This window comes from Stylophora pistillata, chromosome 3 (assembly GCF_964205215.1).
Source record: "Stylophora pistillata chromosome 3, jaStyPist1.2, whole genome shotgun sequence".
NCBI classification, from domain to species: Eukaryota; Metazoa; Cnidaria; class Anthozoa; order Scleractinia; family Pocilloporidae; genus Stylophora; species Stylophora pistillata.
Window position 1 is genome coordinate 43,585,838 of NC_142521.1, and position 17,627 is coordinate 43,603,464.

The 17,627-nt window shown below is 38.7% G+C and overlaps 2 protein-coding genes across 3 annotated transcripts in view; one reads left to right on the plus strand and one right to left on the minus strand.

The window, feature by feature from the left end:
* Positions 1-1,913: 1,913 nt before the first annotated feature.
* Positions 1,914-17,085, minus strand: LOC111345084 (BBSome complex member BBS2). The gene is made up of 18 exons (XM_022952342.2): positions 16,496-17,085; positions 14,765-14,980; positions 14,193-14,318; positions 13,629-13,691; positions 13,361-13,438; positions 13,146-13,250; positions 12,230-12,316; positions 11,028-11,163; positions 10,162-10,301; positions 9,247-9,563; positions 8,791-8,832; positions 7,761-7,845; positions 7,355-7,486; positions 6,216-6,290; positions 5,839-5,901; positions 4,902-5,014; positions 3,575-3,723; positions 1,914-2,860 (listed from the first exon to the last, which is right to left on the minus strand). Exons 1-18 carry the CDS (start codon positions 16,610-16,612, stop codon positions 2,760-2,762), a joined length of 2,145 nt encoding a protein of 714 aa, XP_022808077.2. The 5' UTR covers positions 16,613-17,085; the 3' UTR covers positions 1,914-2,759.
* A 394-nt stretch (positions 17,086-17,479) lies between these two features.
* Positions 17,480-17,627, plus strand: part of LOC111345081 (myb-related protein A) — an 18,004-nt gene continuing 17,856 nt past the window's right edge. Inside the window, exon 1 of one of the 2 annotated variants that reach the window (XM_088751998.1) lies at positions 17,480-17,623. In XM_088751998.1, coding sequence (XP_088608124.1) covers positions 17,601-17,623 — 23 coding nt within the window. In that variant the 5' untranslated portion in view covers positions 17,480-17,600. The remainder of the gene's footprint in view (positions 17,624-17,627) is intronic. The other variant, XM_022952339.2, reaches the window with a different exon arrangement.

Below are 17,627 nucleotides of genomic sequence, written 5' to 3' on the forward strand. Positions count from 1 at the left end.
ACGCAGGTATGTCGAGCAACTGGTTCTTGCGCAACTTTCCGTGCGTGCCAAAATCTGTCATCTTCGCTTGAAAAAAAAGAAAAGCTGAGCGTGGAAACTTTTGCTCATTAGATGTGGGTAGATGATCCTGTTCTACTAAGCTGACATTTGCAATAAAGTAAACCCACCCTTTCCATCCAAAATTTCTTGGTCTTTGGTTTTGTTTTTCCCACTGAAAAAAGCATCGGATCGATTCCCAATGATCAAAGGTATTTAACTTGGTCTTAAACAATCGACATAAGAGGTGAAATGACAATGACCAAGGGACAAGAAGAGAATCCGTGGCCTTCCTGGCTCAAGAATTTCAACACTCTAGGCAGCAGTTGAAAGATTAAACTCTTTCCAAAGCCCTTCGGTAACTGCTTGAAAACATCTCTCCTTCCCGCGATGTTCTCGTTAATAAGTTTTTGTTCAGATTTTAATAAGCTAACCGGAAACACAGCTAAGCTTTCTCTTAGCACTTACTGGAGGTCGTCCACGAACTCAACGTTCTCTGCAACCTTGGCCGTATTGTCTTTACTACTAAGATTAGATTTTGGCGCGCATAGAAAACAGAAAGCTACGTAGGCGAATGCGCCAGTTGCTCGACATACCTGCGTGGCCCGTGGGACGAAATAACTTCATGGGATTGGCAAAGTTTCAGTCACAGCAAATTATGCAAAAAATCTAGAAAGATTTAATCTTAAATCTCCTTTAACGTTTAAAGCGACATATCAATGACTGCAATCATCGTGTTTTATACAAACCTCGCAAACTTTAAAACACGTTCTCTAGTGATACCTGCGAAAGTATTCAGTATAATTTCCGGTAAGATTTTCGCGGACAATCTGATCGACTTCTCTTACATTGTGTGCTGAGACTGAAACTTTTCACCTCAAGTAAATCTCCGTCACAAGGTCCAGACAAACATAGCGAGCAACTGAGCTACTAGTATATGTCCGTGTTAAAACACACGAAAGGACTCTAAAGCACACTTCACTCTGATTGGGCAGAAAAACACAAAGCTTTTCTGGCACCAATCAGATGGCAGAACGAGTGCGACCGTTTGGAACAAGTCTTGTAAGACAATGTCCCCAGGGGCTCTTCATGCCCTAACTTGAAATCGACTCAGCCCCTGGGTCTCCGAGGATGGATTTAATCTCACTCGTAAGTACTTTTAGACCCTATCATTAAGATCACTCACATCAAATTAAAGTTACTCACATGAAATTGAAATCACTCACATCAAATACAAATCGTTCACATCAAATTCAAATCGCCCACTTCAAATTCAAATCGCTCACATCAAATACAAATCGTTACATCATTTGGTCAGCGGCTAAGTCAATGAATGCTATCCCCAATGTTTACTCGGTCTTCCACTTTACCGCCATTTTGTACGATCGTTCTCTTCCCAAAATCCCACTTAGCTTCACACGTGCAAGTCGATGTTGAGCCGAAGTGGGCAACACTGGATCTCACCGATCGTCCATAATATATATGTAGAACATGTGCAACATTTCTCTTACCTTTGCCACAGGTTCTGCAGAATTCGCAGTCAAAGAACGATCGTACAAAACGGATCGTACAAAATGACGGTAAAGTGGAACAACGAGTAAACATTGGGGATAGCATTCATTGACTTAGCCGCTGACCAATTGATGTAACGATTTGTATTTGATGTGAGCGATTTGTGTTTGATGTGAGTGATTTCAATTTAATGTAACTTTATTTTGATGTGAGTGATTTTAATTTGATGTGAATGACTTTAATTTGATGTGAATGACTTTAATTTGATGTGACAATTGTAGGCCACCGTTGTAAGAGGCCAAAGTGCAACCCAACATCTGAGTTCACAACAAACATCTCGAAGCTCTTATACGTGCACAAAAGCAGAAGGTCACGAACGTTTATTGCTTTATGTTTCTTACCGGGCAGTAAAAAAATTCAAACAAAAAAATATTGATATTAGCACCAGTATACGCGTTTTTTTAGTGAGACAATTTTCATTGATAGTCGAATTCAATCAAGTCAGTCGTTTCGTTTAGTTTTTGCTAACGCCTTGTTTCCTTTTTTTTAAAGCGGTTTACAACCGGACCTAGTTGCATTTCTATTTAATTTAGTTTTGTGTCGCTGTTCTTGTTGCTGTTATATCTTGTACTTAGATATTGTATTAATTACTTATTTTCAGTCTTATCGCTCACACACACACAAGCGCGCTTTGATCCTAATTATTGCTTAAAAGTTCTCAATAAAGTTTATTTCCAGCCTTTGCCGAATGTCATTATCAAAAATGAACAACTCAGTCCTGACGCTTGGCAAGAAGTACGTAAACAGAAGCCTTCACTTCCTCCAATCCCGCCAAACCCTCGTACGAGTGAGCATGCTTCTTTTTACACTTCTTAATAAATAAGGTTTTTTTTTAAAAAAAAGGCCATCTAACATAATTTAAGGACCAAATTATTAAAGCAGAGTAAAGACGTTCTTTTACCACGACCACCTTTTAAACAACCCTCGACAAAGGCAAAAGTTGAATCTAATCGTTAATTTTTTTTAAAGCAACGTCAAGGACGGTTCTGATTAATACTGAAAACACGCACTGAACTCAAACAACCCACATGCAAAGAGTTCTCGTGGACTATCGATTGCCTACACCACAGCCAGATGCCAGATTCCAAATTCACAAGAATAGCAGGCATTTAAAGCTTAATACATGCTTTAGGGACTGCGATGGTGAGACTTCATAGGGAACCAGCTTTGATTATCTTGAACAAGCCGTTGACATTGTTGTTCTTGATCGCTTGTCGGCAGCCAGCAATAACTTGAGATTTAGCTTTTCCCACTGCAGGAGAAAATAAGAGATTAGATGACGGTAAAGCATCGCTACAGGCTGTTCAGCACTCCGCTAGATAAATTGAAACCATCAAAATAGGACCACGCCGGGCTCATCAATACCTACAATCAATGTAGGTCATCCAGATAGAGGACTCGTCTATGAAAGGGACTTACTATGGAGGGGCTTATGAGAGAGGGGTTTTCTGGAGACATCAGCTAATTAAGAAAGGACTTGTTTTAGGGGGCAGTTTATAAGAGAGAAAATGGGGGAGAGCTCATTAAGGTGCCAAGCTCTTTCTTTTCTCCAGCAACTGAGCAAAATATCTTAATGCAGTTCGTTTCATCCTTTCATTCCCACGAATTCAAAGTTAACTCCCTAACTAATGATTACACATTTTCTTAGGGTTCCTAAGGAGAATTTGAGAGATATCACAAAAGAACTTCTGAGATACTTTGCTGAATTCTCATTACCTTACTCCAGAACAGTGTCTTATAATTGTCAGGAGAATGGAACAGATGATCATTCCTGAGGGTGAGTGGGTGAATGCACTGAGTTAATCCGTTACCTCTAAGCTTTCCAGAGCGTTAAATGGCCTGATTGACAAGTTTGCTAAGCTCTCATAACCTAACTCCAGAACAGTGTCTTAAAAATTGCAAGGAGAATGAAACAAAAGATCATTCCTGAGAGTGAGTGGGTGAATGTACTGAGTTAATCCGTTACCTCTAAGCTTTCCAGCGCGCTGAATGGCCTGGTTGACTAGTTTAAGACAGGAAAGAAGCTCTGTGTGATTGTTACATCTGATCTTGTACCCGTTAATTAGATCTCTGTTTAGGTCATACAGTTCCATGTAGCCCTTTCTCATATTTTTCCTGCAGAGAAAGAAAGAAAGAACAGGAAATTGGAGGAACGAATTGACGAATTTGTTAACCGTGAAAGGGTTGAGTGAAACATTGCCCAAATGATAAAAGTGTTTTAATCCTGAAATCTTCTCCAAAAATAAAGAAAGATGAAGCTACTCGGTCAGCGGCAAAGAGAAACTTGAAACAGGAAAAACTGAGTGCTTCAAGCAAGGAAAACAACACAGTTATCTCCAGTTGAACCTTTCGAGCTTGTATCTGAACAGGAATTTCAATAAAAGCCGATTGCCGCCGACAAGACCTCTTGCCACCACCGTCCTTTTAGCCTACAAGCAGGCTCGCGTGCTTGCGTCTCGCGTGCACTTTAACATGAGTGAGTTACGAGCCGGTAGAGGGGTCTTGAAAAGAGAGCCTCCCCACAAGCCATTGATTTTCGAATTTTCTGCGTTTATCGACGAGCGCTGCATTCTCATTGGTTGAGAACGTCAAGCAAACAGAGGTGTCAATAAATATTATTTTGAAAAGAACACTCTCTTTGATTCCCAGAATGCTGAAAATTGCACTTCCAAGCTTCTTGATTTCTTTTTTTTTTTTTTTTTTCCTGAGGCAGCATGCCCCTGGACCCCTAGGAAAAACAGGCCGTACGGCCTCTTTTCCGTGCACCCCCGCCCATAACACCATCGGCAACCGCTTATGGAAAAGGTAATTGAAACTCCTGTATCAAAAGCGCTAACTTGAGACCACCACATCTCAGGAGGGCGGGTAACATTGATCAACATTGATCAACATTAGATACAATGAAATATATGAAGTTCATACAATTTTGAACTGCGGTATTAGATACATACGGTGCATGATCCTCGCAGTAGATAGCGCTATTTAAGCAATAGCGAAAATCAGACCTGAAAAAAATCAGGCCTGTACGGGACTCGAACCGCTGACCTCTACGATACTAGTGCAACGCTCTACCAATTGAGCTGACAAGCCTTAACGGCCTGCTCCCAGTTGGCTTGTTAGCTCAATTGGTAGAGCGCTGCACTAGTATCGTAGAGGTCAGCGGTTCGAGTCCCGTACAGGCCTGATTTTTTTCAGGTCTGATTTTCGCTATTGCTTAAATAGCGCTATCTACTGCGAGGATCATGCACCATATGTATTGATCAAAATTGATCAACATTGATCAGCATGCTCACATGTCTCCCATCAATCTGGCATCTTCAGCTCTGACGACCAAGCTTCTGATCAAGTTGGAGTGATCCGCCATCTCAGCAGTCAGTTTTTGTCTCACAGCATGCAGTTCGTCCACCTGAATGACAATAATTTGAAGGCATGCATCGCTTCAGTGATCAAACACCTCAAACAGGGCTTTTCGATAGAGTGCCGTAAAACATAAGTATTTACGACCAATCAAATTAAACAGAGACATCAGAAAGAGCCAATGAGAACGCATTTTGAACTCACTTAGCTGGCTCCAAGGGAGCGAACATAAGGGCGACACAATTACAGTGATTTAGCTTCATGACTAATTTCTTGGGAATTTGGTACTAGAAGCGTACCAAAGCAACAAAATACATTTTTCACGTATTTCAGCTGTCGCGGCTGAGAGATTGTCCGAAAATCAAAATTTGGCCAAGAAGCGAAGCTTCCAGAGGAAATGTTAAATTTTTTGGACAATCTCCCAGCCAAAGACATTACCAGCCGATATATTAGCAAGCCGGAAAGGGGTTTATCGATTATATAACCCTTTCAACCCACGTCTCGCAAAAACCGCTCGCCAACATTGACCTCAACATCGATCTGATTGTGGATGCGTATTTGAGACCAGCTTTTTATTATCACTACCTTCCGGGTAAAATAATCGAGATGAAAAGATGAAACTCTTCAGCTGGCTCATTTTCCGCCAGCTTTGCTTTATTTCGACGGAAATAATCGGAGAACAAATATTGACGAAGGCGGGAGTTATTGCGTGATGTTGCTTCACATGAAACAAAGTGGCCAATAAAATCGCGCAAAAAGTGATTGGTGGTTTATAAGGCCAAATATACAGATAGGTTCAATAACGGTAGGAACAACACTGCATTTTGGTCATAGTAACAGGTACTGTCTTAAAGAAGTTTTGTTCAGGTTTACCTTAAGTAACACCCCACGAAGTTCTTCCAAATGGTCAGGAAATTCTGCTGTGGTCTGTAAGTCCTGAGGTAAAATCGAGTGATTAAGTGTTTAGTTCACCTATAGAAAAGTATTGAATTTGCCCAGAGAGTACAGCACGTGTTCCCTCGAAAAAAAAATTTTAGAGGTAACTTCTTTCACCAAAAAAAAAATTCAATTTCGCTGCTGTAAGAAGTGCTCAAAAAGGGACGCTCCATTCTAATCAATCAAACAAAGGCAAACAGGAAACAACAAGTTCAACTAACAGGACTTGAACGAACCCTCAAATGTTCGTTACGAATGCAGACAAGGTACACAATGAAAAAAAGAAAAAATTATACCGCCCAGAGTAAAGTTACCTCAATTCCCAAGAAGGTTGCGAGTGCCTGAATGATGTCTCCTGCTAAATCCATGTCATCTGTCTTGATACTCACCTACACAGAACACAAAACTTAAACCTGCCAGGTAGATTTTACAATAGAGCGCTTTTCGAATAAGTGTCCTAAAACCAAAGCCAAAGTCATCACAACAGCCAACCAGAAGAAAGGAAATACCATAAAGAACCAATGGGAACTCAAAGTAAAGCGCGGGCAAAGTAAAGCTGTTCTAAAGCGCGGGAAAACGAGGGCGAATGAGTAAAGTGTGGGAAAACACAGGCGAACAAACCGTGATTGGTTTTAGTTTTGCATCTGATTGGAGGAGAGGGCGACGCGAGTTTTCTAGCCCAATCACATAGCAATGCAAAGCAAAACCAATGCAGTCTCAGATTACTTTCGACATTCTTTTGAAAGTTGCTTTGTTTTCTAATTCTACAAGTTTGCCTTAGCTTCCAACAACCTAAAAGAACGTTTTCGCTGTTGCAGTGAACAGCTTTGTTGCGAGGATGGTACACAAATACGTTTGTTAATTCAGTAAGGTAAAAAAAAACAAAGTCCTAATCTATTTGTACTCGGTGTTGAGTCATCACAAAGCTTGCTTAGATTACAGACTTAATATTTTTACGGTTTAAGGGTTCACACATTAGCCCGGAGAGGCTCCCTAATACAGGCATGAGAACTTGTAGTGTATAAAAATCAATAGGCCATTTTACAGTTGTGCACATAGTTGCCAAGACTTTGATTTGGAAAAAGGCTGAAGGTGACCTTGTCGTGATAGAGACCTGTACCTAGTTAGCATGATAACAAAGGGATTTACTTTGTTCTTCTTATCCCCTTTATCTTGCTTTTTGTATACATTTACTGATTTACTTTTCATGTTTTATCCGTGGAAGGCTGTAGATCGACAGCCGAAAGCTTATGTTTTCAAACACTTTTGGCCAGAGAACTTCTTCATTGTATTTTAATATGTCTCATCCTGGCTGCGCTTCAATTTTCAAAAGTGATTTACATTTGAAAAGCAACAACGTTTGTACCATAACAAGGTCACCCTTAGCCCCACTCTTGTCCGAAGACTTGGCAACCGAGCACACAACTGTGAAATGGATTATTGCACTCCTTACATTTCCGCTTTGATCCATTTTGATTGCCAGGGGGTTACCAGTTCTCAGAGAAAGGAACATTATGTCAAGATCCCCATCCCTGCTCTCTATCTCATCAGGGAGGAGAAAATTCTGATTTAGCCACATAACAGCCTGTATTGGAAACACAACATAGATATCAGTTAACAGCAATGATCAGATATCTGTGCTAACCTTTACACCCCTCCCCCCCCCCCCCACAAAAAAAGTACGCACATTCCCCTCACTGTTCGCTATACATTTCCTAGGGTGCTGACAAGGAAAATTTGTTCAACAATCAAGAGCTTTTTAGTCGGTGATCTTTTCCTTCACTCGTGGAACCTTAATGTGCGATTCAGGGGTAGCATTCTAAGGAGAAAGTAGATCCTAGTCACTCAACTGGGCTTACCCTGTTCACTCGTTCATTAATGTGAAAGGAGCAGCTGGATTTTGGTTCAGCATAACCGTCTGGGCAAGATATGTACAGAGTGAATCTACACAACAGAAATAATTAACAATTATTCCATGAGCATGCGTTGGATGTAAGATGATAGATAGTTAAATTAAATTATTAAATTTTATTAAAATTTTAGCTCCTTTTTAATTTTAAGCTGACACGTATGCTTACCATATTTGTAGATTATGGTATATTGGCTGATATACCATAATGGCTAAGCCAATAAAAAGTCTTGAATTGCATTATCCAATGACCTAGTTTTTAATAATGCTGATAAACTCTGGTAATAAAACCATACGTGATCTATATAATCTGTTTACCGATGTAATAACTCAATGGGGATGTTGGAAGAACACATGAAAAGTTTGTAAATCATGAGCTGCAGGCAAGTGATTTCAAAAAAACTCTTCAAGTGTTCTACCCAGCCACATCCCAAGTGGGTTATTATTATGGGTTATTATGCAGGAAAATCAATAGAAAGTGCCAAGTATTGCTTTTATAAAATAACTATTGATTAATCTGTGAAATAAACAATACACTTTTTAACCAGCTTGTAGTGCAAAGTAACAGTAGTAATATATGGAATGTTTTTGGTTATTTAAAGAGCTAAATGGAAAAACGCATCTTAGACTTAAGGACTAACTGAAAGCATAGCTAATAGTTTGCTCTATTAACTATGCTGAAAGCTACTATGAAATAAGCTGTATCATTCAATCCATCCGGAGGCACACAAATCTTGTGTGGTTGAGAGAGAGCATTAGTACCATACAATCTTGTTCACACATTTACAATGTTAGTGGCCCTGTTCAACTGCTATCTAGGAGGCCGCCAGCGAGATTCAGTACCCAATGAAGCCTGAGGTTTCAGATTTTTTTCCAAAATTGATTCTAAATTCATACAGTTAACCTGTAATGCTCAAATTGTCACTTATAGTTCATATTGCTAGTATCTAAAATTTATCAAGGGGTATACATTTTATTACCTGGGCAGCTGTCTTGTAAGCTCAAAAACATGGAAGTGGTTGCTGCAAAACAGAAAACAAACAAACTAAAAACAAAACAAACAAATTAAGAAACCAACACAAAATAGAATCAAATGGTAAGGTAAAGGTGTGTTTGTCCAACTAAAAGCACTTGCACATGACTTCTTTTATTTCTTATTTGCATGACTGTAAATTTTTGTGATTTGAGATAATCTATTTTCTTCCCAAGTTTATAGTGCCATCACCTTGACAACATAAGGAGAGAACACCATCAAATTTACAGGAGTGCAATAATGATAGCTCAAGTTATAGAATAAGAAATGTCTGTCACTATCCCTGAAAATCCAAAATGAGATGTTGCAGCCATGCTGAACTATGTAACTATATTTATTATTTGTTTTACTCTTTGAAATTAGACACTTATCCACTGACAGAGGAAGTAACAAGTCTACTAACCTGGATTTCTGGCCAACAAAAGCTTTGATGTGAAGATCAACAGGAATATCTCTGGGTGGAAACACTGGAACTTGAAGTGATGACTTTAAACTTTGTTGTGATGGATGGACAACATGACTTTCCCCCTCAAACACTCCTTCAGCAAATATCATCACAGTTCGAATAACAGTTTCATTGGTGGTTGAAATTGAGAGCTGCACATGAGGCTGAACTTGTTCACTCCCTGGGTTTACCAACAGCGAGGTCTGCAGTTGAGTATTGGCTGGTATGACTCCCATCTGTGATTGGTCAACCTCTTGACCTCCGACCTTTCCAACCTATGATGATTTTGTCATGTCATTTGCCTTTTTTATTAGCCTTTGGATTTGATTAATTAGACTAAGCCAAGGCAGCATGAATTTGTGTCATGGAACCATTTTGATTGGTACATGCTAGTAATTGTCACCAACAAATTAGTCAAAGCTAGTTCATACAACCTCTCTCACTCAGGTGGGAAGAAATGAGGAGAAAGCTAGATCCCAAGAAAGAGGTCACTTACTCAACTAGAGGGATTCTGAAAGTTTTCTTATCACTTGTGACAGAAAGGAAAAAATCAGACATAAGCATATTAAACACTGGCAGGCACTGTGCTGATGAAAAACAAGGCAAAAAGGGCTAAAACTAAACATAGGACTCAACTTAAACTACATGATATCTAATATTAGCTTGATCCAGTGGAAGAGGAGGGTAAAGCTACCAACAGTAACTGCTCATTCCATCTCCTCTTCCATTCTTAAAATTGCAATTAACCAGCCAGTAAATTAACACTTAGAGGACCCATGCAAGCATGATATCATTGCACTGTACTTCACGGACACCAACAAGAAAATTGACATTTCACTTTACAATATTACAACATTGAATCATAACTCTTACCTTAGCATTTTCCTCATAATTTTTCAGTTCCAACAGTAAATTTTGTTTCCTTTGCGCCAAGTCTCGTAGTGCATCTTGTTCAACATTGACGTCCATCAAGTTGCCTTTCATTTCGGCAGATGCTGGCAAGTACCCACGAACTGAGAAAAAAAAATGTGAAACAATTCTTAAAGGCAAGAAAACTTGACCGAGCAGAATACCTGAGTATGCAATGTCTAAGCCACTCACCTGCAGGCTCCTTCCCACCACTTGTCAAGCTTATATCCAATCCCCTTACAAGCCCCTATACTCGTGCCCCCTTTCAAGCCTTATCTATTGTCTTCTTGTTGACCCATCAGTTTGTTCAGACTGCAAAGTCTACAAGAAACAAACTCCCCTTCAAAACTCCTTAAAAAAACAAGGACTATACCAGGATGATATGATTTATGAAAAGAAAAAACTGAGATCCTGTGAGCCCACTGACTGGTCAAAAACCTAAACATTGTTTATTGCACTGATAACCCCATTGAAAAATTAACACATACTGTGCTTTGTTTTAAGCTCTTTTAACGAAGCAATAAACTGCACTTTCAATCAGTTTAACAGTATAAACATCCCCTTGAACATTGGGACACACTCCAAAAGTCTGTAAATCACTCAGCTTTAGCTCATGCTTTACAAACATTTCTTATGTTCTACCTACATTGCACATGGGTTATTACACCAGTATACCAATGGAAAGTGTGGTCTAACTTAATATTGCACCAATTAATAACTAATATTTCAGCTTCCAGCGATTTTAAAGTTTTTCCTCTCAAGATACCTTTAACACAAGTACAACTGATAGAAAATAGCATTTATTAACTCAACATGTGCTTCAAAATTACCTTCCCCCTCCACTGAACAACAAATAAGTTCCACTTTGCCATCCATGCGATAGTCTCCTTCAAGAATACCACCAATTGCAGCAGAGAAGTTATCTTTAAACACCACCTCTCCTGTTCTGTCGCTACGAGCATCAATCTGAGGATGAAAAAATTCAAGGAGCTCAAATTTTACAATACAGTATTACACGACTCGGGCAGTCAGAGGGCCAATAACTACAATCAACCAATCAAAATGCTCTATTGCCGGTCCAATAATCTCTAAGTATTGGACCGGGCACTGTCCCGAATGATACCGCACTTGTGTCCCTTTGAACTTCAGTTGTATAATAAATCTCTTATTAACCAAGCTTGCTTGGGACCGTACTGGAAGAATATCCGCCCTCGGTCATTTTTGTATGGACCGAGATGCGCTCGGTCCGTACCGTACTGTCAAGACCTCAGGCCAATATTCTCCCAGTACGGCCCTCGTGCTTGGTTAATAAGATCATGTATTTAACATCTCAAACAAAAGTTGCAAGCAGGGCTAGACACTAACTTTTCAACTTACTAGCCAAGTAGCTAGTGGCAACTTAGATGTTACAACAATTTCAGTTTGTTTACTAGCCAAACTGGCTGGTGCAAATTAAAAAACTACTAACCAAAACTAAATTTCTACTGTAGTCTGTGGCTAGCTGGCTACTGTTAATGTCAAGCCCTGGCAAGGGATAGTGGACAACTGTTAACCTTCTCAAAGCATTACACTGGCATGAAGATACTTTAAAGAGCTACATGTGCTCATAGCCTCTTGTTAACCTCTTGTTGGGTGACCAACAAGCAATTTCAACTTACATTATCAATGCATTGTCAAGCTGAAATGTAACAACATTTAAGGAAATATCACCACAGGATACTTTTCTGATTTAGCAACTTCCTTTTTGCATATTAAATCACAGGAAATGTAAGGCAGAGGGAAAAGGATAATTTGTTTATCAATCAAGAGATCAGTTCCTTTATTCTCCTGACCTTACTGCTTGATTCAAGGGTGATATTGTAAGGAGAAATTACATGCTTGTCACTCTAAGGGGTAAAGGGTTAATTGGATAGAGATGTAGAAGATCACTGCAAGACACATGATCTTTAGGTAGCCTTCCTTGACTGACCCACCGGCAACTCAGCTAGACATAAGTTTTGTTTTTCTTTTGCAAAAGACAGAATATCTTCACCTTTCCATTGGACCAACCAGTGATGAGCTCTGGCACTCCATCAGAATCAAGATCAAAACTGTGAATGGTGATTGCCTGGTTTTTTGACTGAATAAGGGGGAAAAAAAAAGAAAAAAAAGATAAGAGATGTATCATTACCACTAGGGCATGGAAAACAACTGTAAATGCCAAAGTGGATAGGCTGGAAAACTGCATATTATAATCTTATGACAAAAGCCAGTGATAACTATTAGCAGTAATTAAGCCATACTTTCTCAGAAGGATCACCCACCTATCATAAGTCTTTTATTCCAAAGCATTAATTAGTAATAAATAAAATCAAAAAATAAGATAAAGTCTTCTCTAACTATTTGACAGCAAATTGGTAGGAATTTTTTTTCACTTGTTCTAGATTTGGCTATTCTAACTAACACATTAGCAGGGCTGTGGTCTAGCAGCACCTGGTGGCCCCTGGCACCTTACTTTTGCTATTGGGCAACTCAGGAATCTTACTTTTTTCATAAAAAAGCATATGCTGGGCACCCTGGATTTCACAGTTTCAGGGCACTGGGCTTCCTTCAATTTTTCTTAGCTAGAGCACAGCCTTGCATTAGTCTATGTTACCCAGGCAAATGAACAAAATAAAGGTCAGAAGGAATAAGTATGGCAAACAAGTGAAAAAAGTTTACTCTGTTACTTAGGAAGAGATTATGTGGTGATTGCAAAAGCTTGGAACAAGTACAGTTGTCTTAGTTTGATACATGCAGCAGGTAGTGTAAAATGGCCAAATAAATAAGAGCTGACAAGACATGGTATTAGACATTAGTAACAGTGCTTTTACAACTGTCGAGACTGAACCAATGAACTAATTTGAGTTTGAGGGCATACTTCCAATCTACATACATGCATTTCTAGGAAAAAAATAGCTGCTTTATACCTTTATTCTCCAGTATCTGGCTGTTTTATCATAAACTCCCACAGTGCCATTTCCTAGGGCATAACCAAATCTTGATCCTCTGATTGGACAGAGAGAGGTTACAGACTATGGAAAAGAGAAAAAAAAAAAAAAACTGAACAACAACAACATTCACAACTGTTGAATATAAAATACATTCTAGATCTTGAAAATAGATATAGAACTGATGCACCCACCTCAGTTTCGGTCATCTCTGCGATAATTTCATCTTCTTTAAACACTCTGATGTCAAAGTCTTCTGAACCAACAAGTAGCTGTGTAGATAAAAAATATTTACAATTTCAAAATCAGTTGTAAAATGTAAACTTAAACCTACAGGAAACTGACAGACTCTATCAAGATAAAGAGGAAGTTTGCTATTTGTGAGCGCCTGGATAGAACATTTCCATTTTGTTAAAGTCACAACTGAGATTAGTTGACATTTCAACACTGTAAACAAAATACCTCTGCCAGTCCATCACCGTTAAAATCACACATTGCCAAAGAGCAGACATTGTCTCCTGTCACCTATGCAGATGCAACAAATGGAATGGAGGAACTTAAAGTTAGTATTTCTGCTACTGCTTTTATGCATCTACCAAAAAATCAAAATCTACAATTACATTTAGATAGCTTACTAATTTCTATTTTTTTTGAGAAGCAAAATTACCCTCTAATAAATATTATTAAATACACTGCATAACATTTATAGTGCTGATAATCAGTTCATAAATATTATAGTTTGTCTCTATATGTACTCACTTCCAAAAAATTACCTCTTCAACTCACTTGTCCCTAATGGGACAAGTGCATTATTCATTTTTCATTACTTAAGTATGGACCACATGCTTAGTTGTCCAAAAAACCGTACAATAAAAGCTACAGGGTGAGAAGCTGGACTTGGATGATAATTATTAGCTGCACTTTGCATATAAATGAAATCAGAGATATGTATTAGGTACAAAAATGACATTTACTATACTTGCTGTAAGCAGTAATTATTTTCAGTCAACAATTATCACTACTTACTGTCCAGAATTCATCATTTCCTTCAAAGTCAAATCCTTGAATAGAACAATTTCCACCCACTATTGCTAACGGATTCTCAAAAGATCCAAGTCTGCCTGTCACAATTACATTTGCTCCATCTGCAATCTACAATGATAAGTCAGATGAATGCCCAAATTTAAAATTTAATTTTATACCTGCACTTGTTTTTACCACCGTACCTAGTACTGACTTTTTTCCTTGCTAAGTAGTCCACTCTTGATTCTTATCTTCTTCCTAAAAACTGTTGTTCCACTAACAATTTGCTTTCTTCTGTTTTATACCATTAATTTTTTTCTATTTGATAATTTTACTTTCATAAACTTATATGAACTGGGACAGGCAAGGGGTGCCTATTCAAGGGGAAAAGAGCATACTTAATCTGATTTGTAAATGGAAAGGCACCCTCTTCAACCCCAAAACAGGAGGAGTGCTAATTTGAGGATGTATCAAAATGTGACTATGATAAATTCTGCATAACTTCCAAATGTTTTTTTTTTTCTCTTCTAAATGACCACCTGAGGCCTTCATCAATTAACCCCGATATCACATACATCTTTATAGAAGAGGTCAGAATTGTTCTCCACGTCATAGGCCAAGAAGTTCGTGGGTGTTCCAACTAGAAGTGTGTCGCATCCAGTGGAATTCAATGGACCAGCGGCAACAGCAGACACTTGTTGGTTGATGTTTAAAATGCTAATGTCATTATCGTGACTTGCAATGGCTCTGCCACCTTGTAAGGCACTACTGTGGGGATTGTGGATAAAAACCTACATGCCAATGATCATGAAATAGATCATTAAAATTAATAACATTTCATTCTAAAAACACTTATTACAACATTACTGTAAAAGATCTCACGAAAGAAACTGAGAGACAAGGTGCATCTGAAAAGTAATAGCACCAGAGTCCAGTCTCTGAGAAACACAAAATTGATATATCATATCTTCTCCCCATATCCAATTCCAATGTAAATCACCATAATCTTAAAAAAAGTAGCCTTCAATTAATCATGTATCATTACATGACCAGTCTTGCCCCGCTCACACAATCCCATAGAAAACCAAAATGAAAGTTGACATGTGTTGGGCTAGATGGGTTAACATGAGTCAGTCCAGGAAAAAGCTGTCCTAGTGTACATGTGCTTGTATGTCAACACTGTTTCCTATTATTACGAAAAAAGAGTGACAGAAGTGCAAAAATGAAAAAATGAATAACATTTTGTGATGAATTGTGAGTTTCTTTTTCCCGACACGTAAAAATAATTTAAGGAAATGTTATAATTCTAGAAGCTTTTTTTGTGGTTTTCCTTAACACGCCAGTCTGTTGCATTCTATTTAAGTTACAGCAAACTTTTTGGAATTGTTCAAAACTTAGTCAGAGATCACACGATAAAAATTTAGTGATTATTGAATTCATCACTTCAAACCAAATATTTTCCCGTCCAGCCCTCCCACTTAGTCATAGTGAGGTGTGAGTAGTCCAGTGGTCCTTTGTCAGAGCGAAAGGGTTAACGCTCGAAACGAAGGGCTAACACTCGAAACGTCAGCTTTTATAATCGTAACGGTGGCCAATTTACCATTTCAACTTTGTTGATGTATTAACTAAACTAATAGGTACACATTATGATCCTATAGTTCGATTCAAGTTTTGAATTAATTTCCCTTTGTCTTGAGCCCATCAAATCAGTTTATCAAAATGTAATTAAAAAAAAAAATTCTATATTTATTTTTGGCATTGTTCAACCTTGCTGTATGCCAAACAATTGTCAAGAACTAAGCTGTAGCATACGTGCCTGATGATCTAGCTTGCCAAGTTGTTCCTTGTGGCTCAGTTAGAAGATCACCTGCCCATAAAATTGGGACTTCAATAGAGATTCAGATTTTTTTATTTCTCCCATACTACAGAAAAAAGTTTGACAGCTCCAATTGGCTTGAAATTGTCAGGCAAGACAAGCAAGACCCTCAATTGTAACATATGAAAGCAGGTGTAAGCCCACACTTCAGTGACCTTCAATAAAAAATGGCCACGATTACGATAATTTTTCTGCCAAACAAAAGAGCCAAACAGAAGATCACAGGTTTCACTGTGTTTTATTGCCGAAATCGTACAAATGGAATAGTCGCCCGGTATGTATAAACTATTATACGGTTAATCGTGTTGTTTCCTGTTTTCAAATAAGTACACGATTTCTCAGTTTCAGTTACTATTTATTCAATTTAGAAAAGCCAGAAAAAGAAAACACATTTCGATAAAAAAAAAGTACCAAAACAAAAATAGCTAACCTTTCCAGCCGTTGTGCCCGCTGTCAGGCAAGGATGTCTTCCATCGTACCGTCCCAACGCAGCTGTTCGTGGATGGATTTTATGGCCCAGTTTGAGGGTAAAAATAGGAACAAGCATTGCAAAAGAAACCTTAATTATATAAAAGGAAGGGAATTCATCGCATAATCATTATTGTGAGAAAGGAATGAATAGCGACGTGGTTGCCGCTCGCCTTGGAAACTGTAAATTATTATTGCGCATAAGGCACTGTGCGCATTTGTTTTTGTCTATTTACGCTGATCCGAAAATGTGCACGCAGTAAGAGTTGTAGGACTGTAGTCTCCTGTTGTCTTTGGGCCGGCTTACAAGTATTTGCATAACAGATCTAGCTTCAAATAGTCGAGTCGAGGAGTGTTGAGTTCAGTTTGGCAACACACAACACTACCCAGTCTATAGTAGCACGTCGATCGGGGATGCTGCGGAGAATCGGATCTATTGTTGGTGTTGTAAAGTCAAGATTATTTCTTTTCTCAACAATGTGATAATAAATAGAACGCAAGGGCGAAATTTGCGAGAAACGATGGTTGGTTTAGAATCGATTAGTGTTAAAGCTCTGGCTGAGGCCTCGTCCATGTCAGGTGTTAAGTACAAAAGATCGTGTTTGCCACGTGCCCGATACAAAACAAAAAGGAAAGTTAAAAAATAAACTCAATTAGCTAGATATTTTTCGTCGATCGCAAGCCCCACTTTTGCCTTTCAAACGCAGCAGATTGAAAAGCCTTGCAAATCATGCACCCCTGCAAAAGGTTTCTACAAGAAAATTTCGGCAGAAAATCCAGACATCGATATCTTCCTCTTTCGGCGATAAAATTTACTTTCACATCAATTCGCGGCAAGTAAATAGGAAATGTGTCCCAAAGGAATTGACGTACATTTGAACTTGCCTCGACCAATCAAAACAAAACAAGATATTAGCTCCGACCAATCACAGGAAAGTAGTCGTGGCGGTCTATTTGAAGCGTGAGTGATTCAAACCGCATCTCGGTTTACAACAAAAAAGAAGGCTGAAGAATTGTAGGGTTCTTTCTGGGTTTTTGGCTCAGGATTTCTACGGATTTCCTCGAGGATGGCAAATGCCTACTTTTATCGGTAA

Excerpts from the sequence above, each read along its gene's own strand:
- LOC111345084 (XM_022952342.2), bottom strand. The coding sequence starts at position 16,612 with ATGCTTGTTCCTATTTTTACCCTCAAACTGGGCCATAAAATCCATCCA. Across the intron at positions 14,981-16,495 it reads CGGGCACAACGGCTGGAAAG|GTTTTTATCCACAATCCCCA; the intron begins GTTAGCTATTTT and ends ATTGGCATGTAG. Across the intron at positions 2,861-3,574 it reads GCGCGCTGGAAAGCTTAGAG|TGGGAAAAGCTAAATCTCAA; the intron begins GTAACGGATTAA and ends TTTCTCCTGCAG.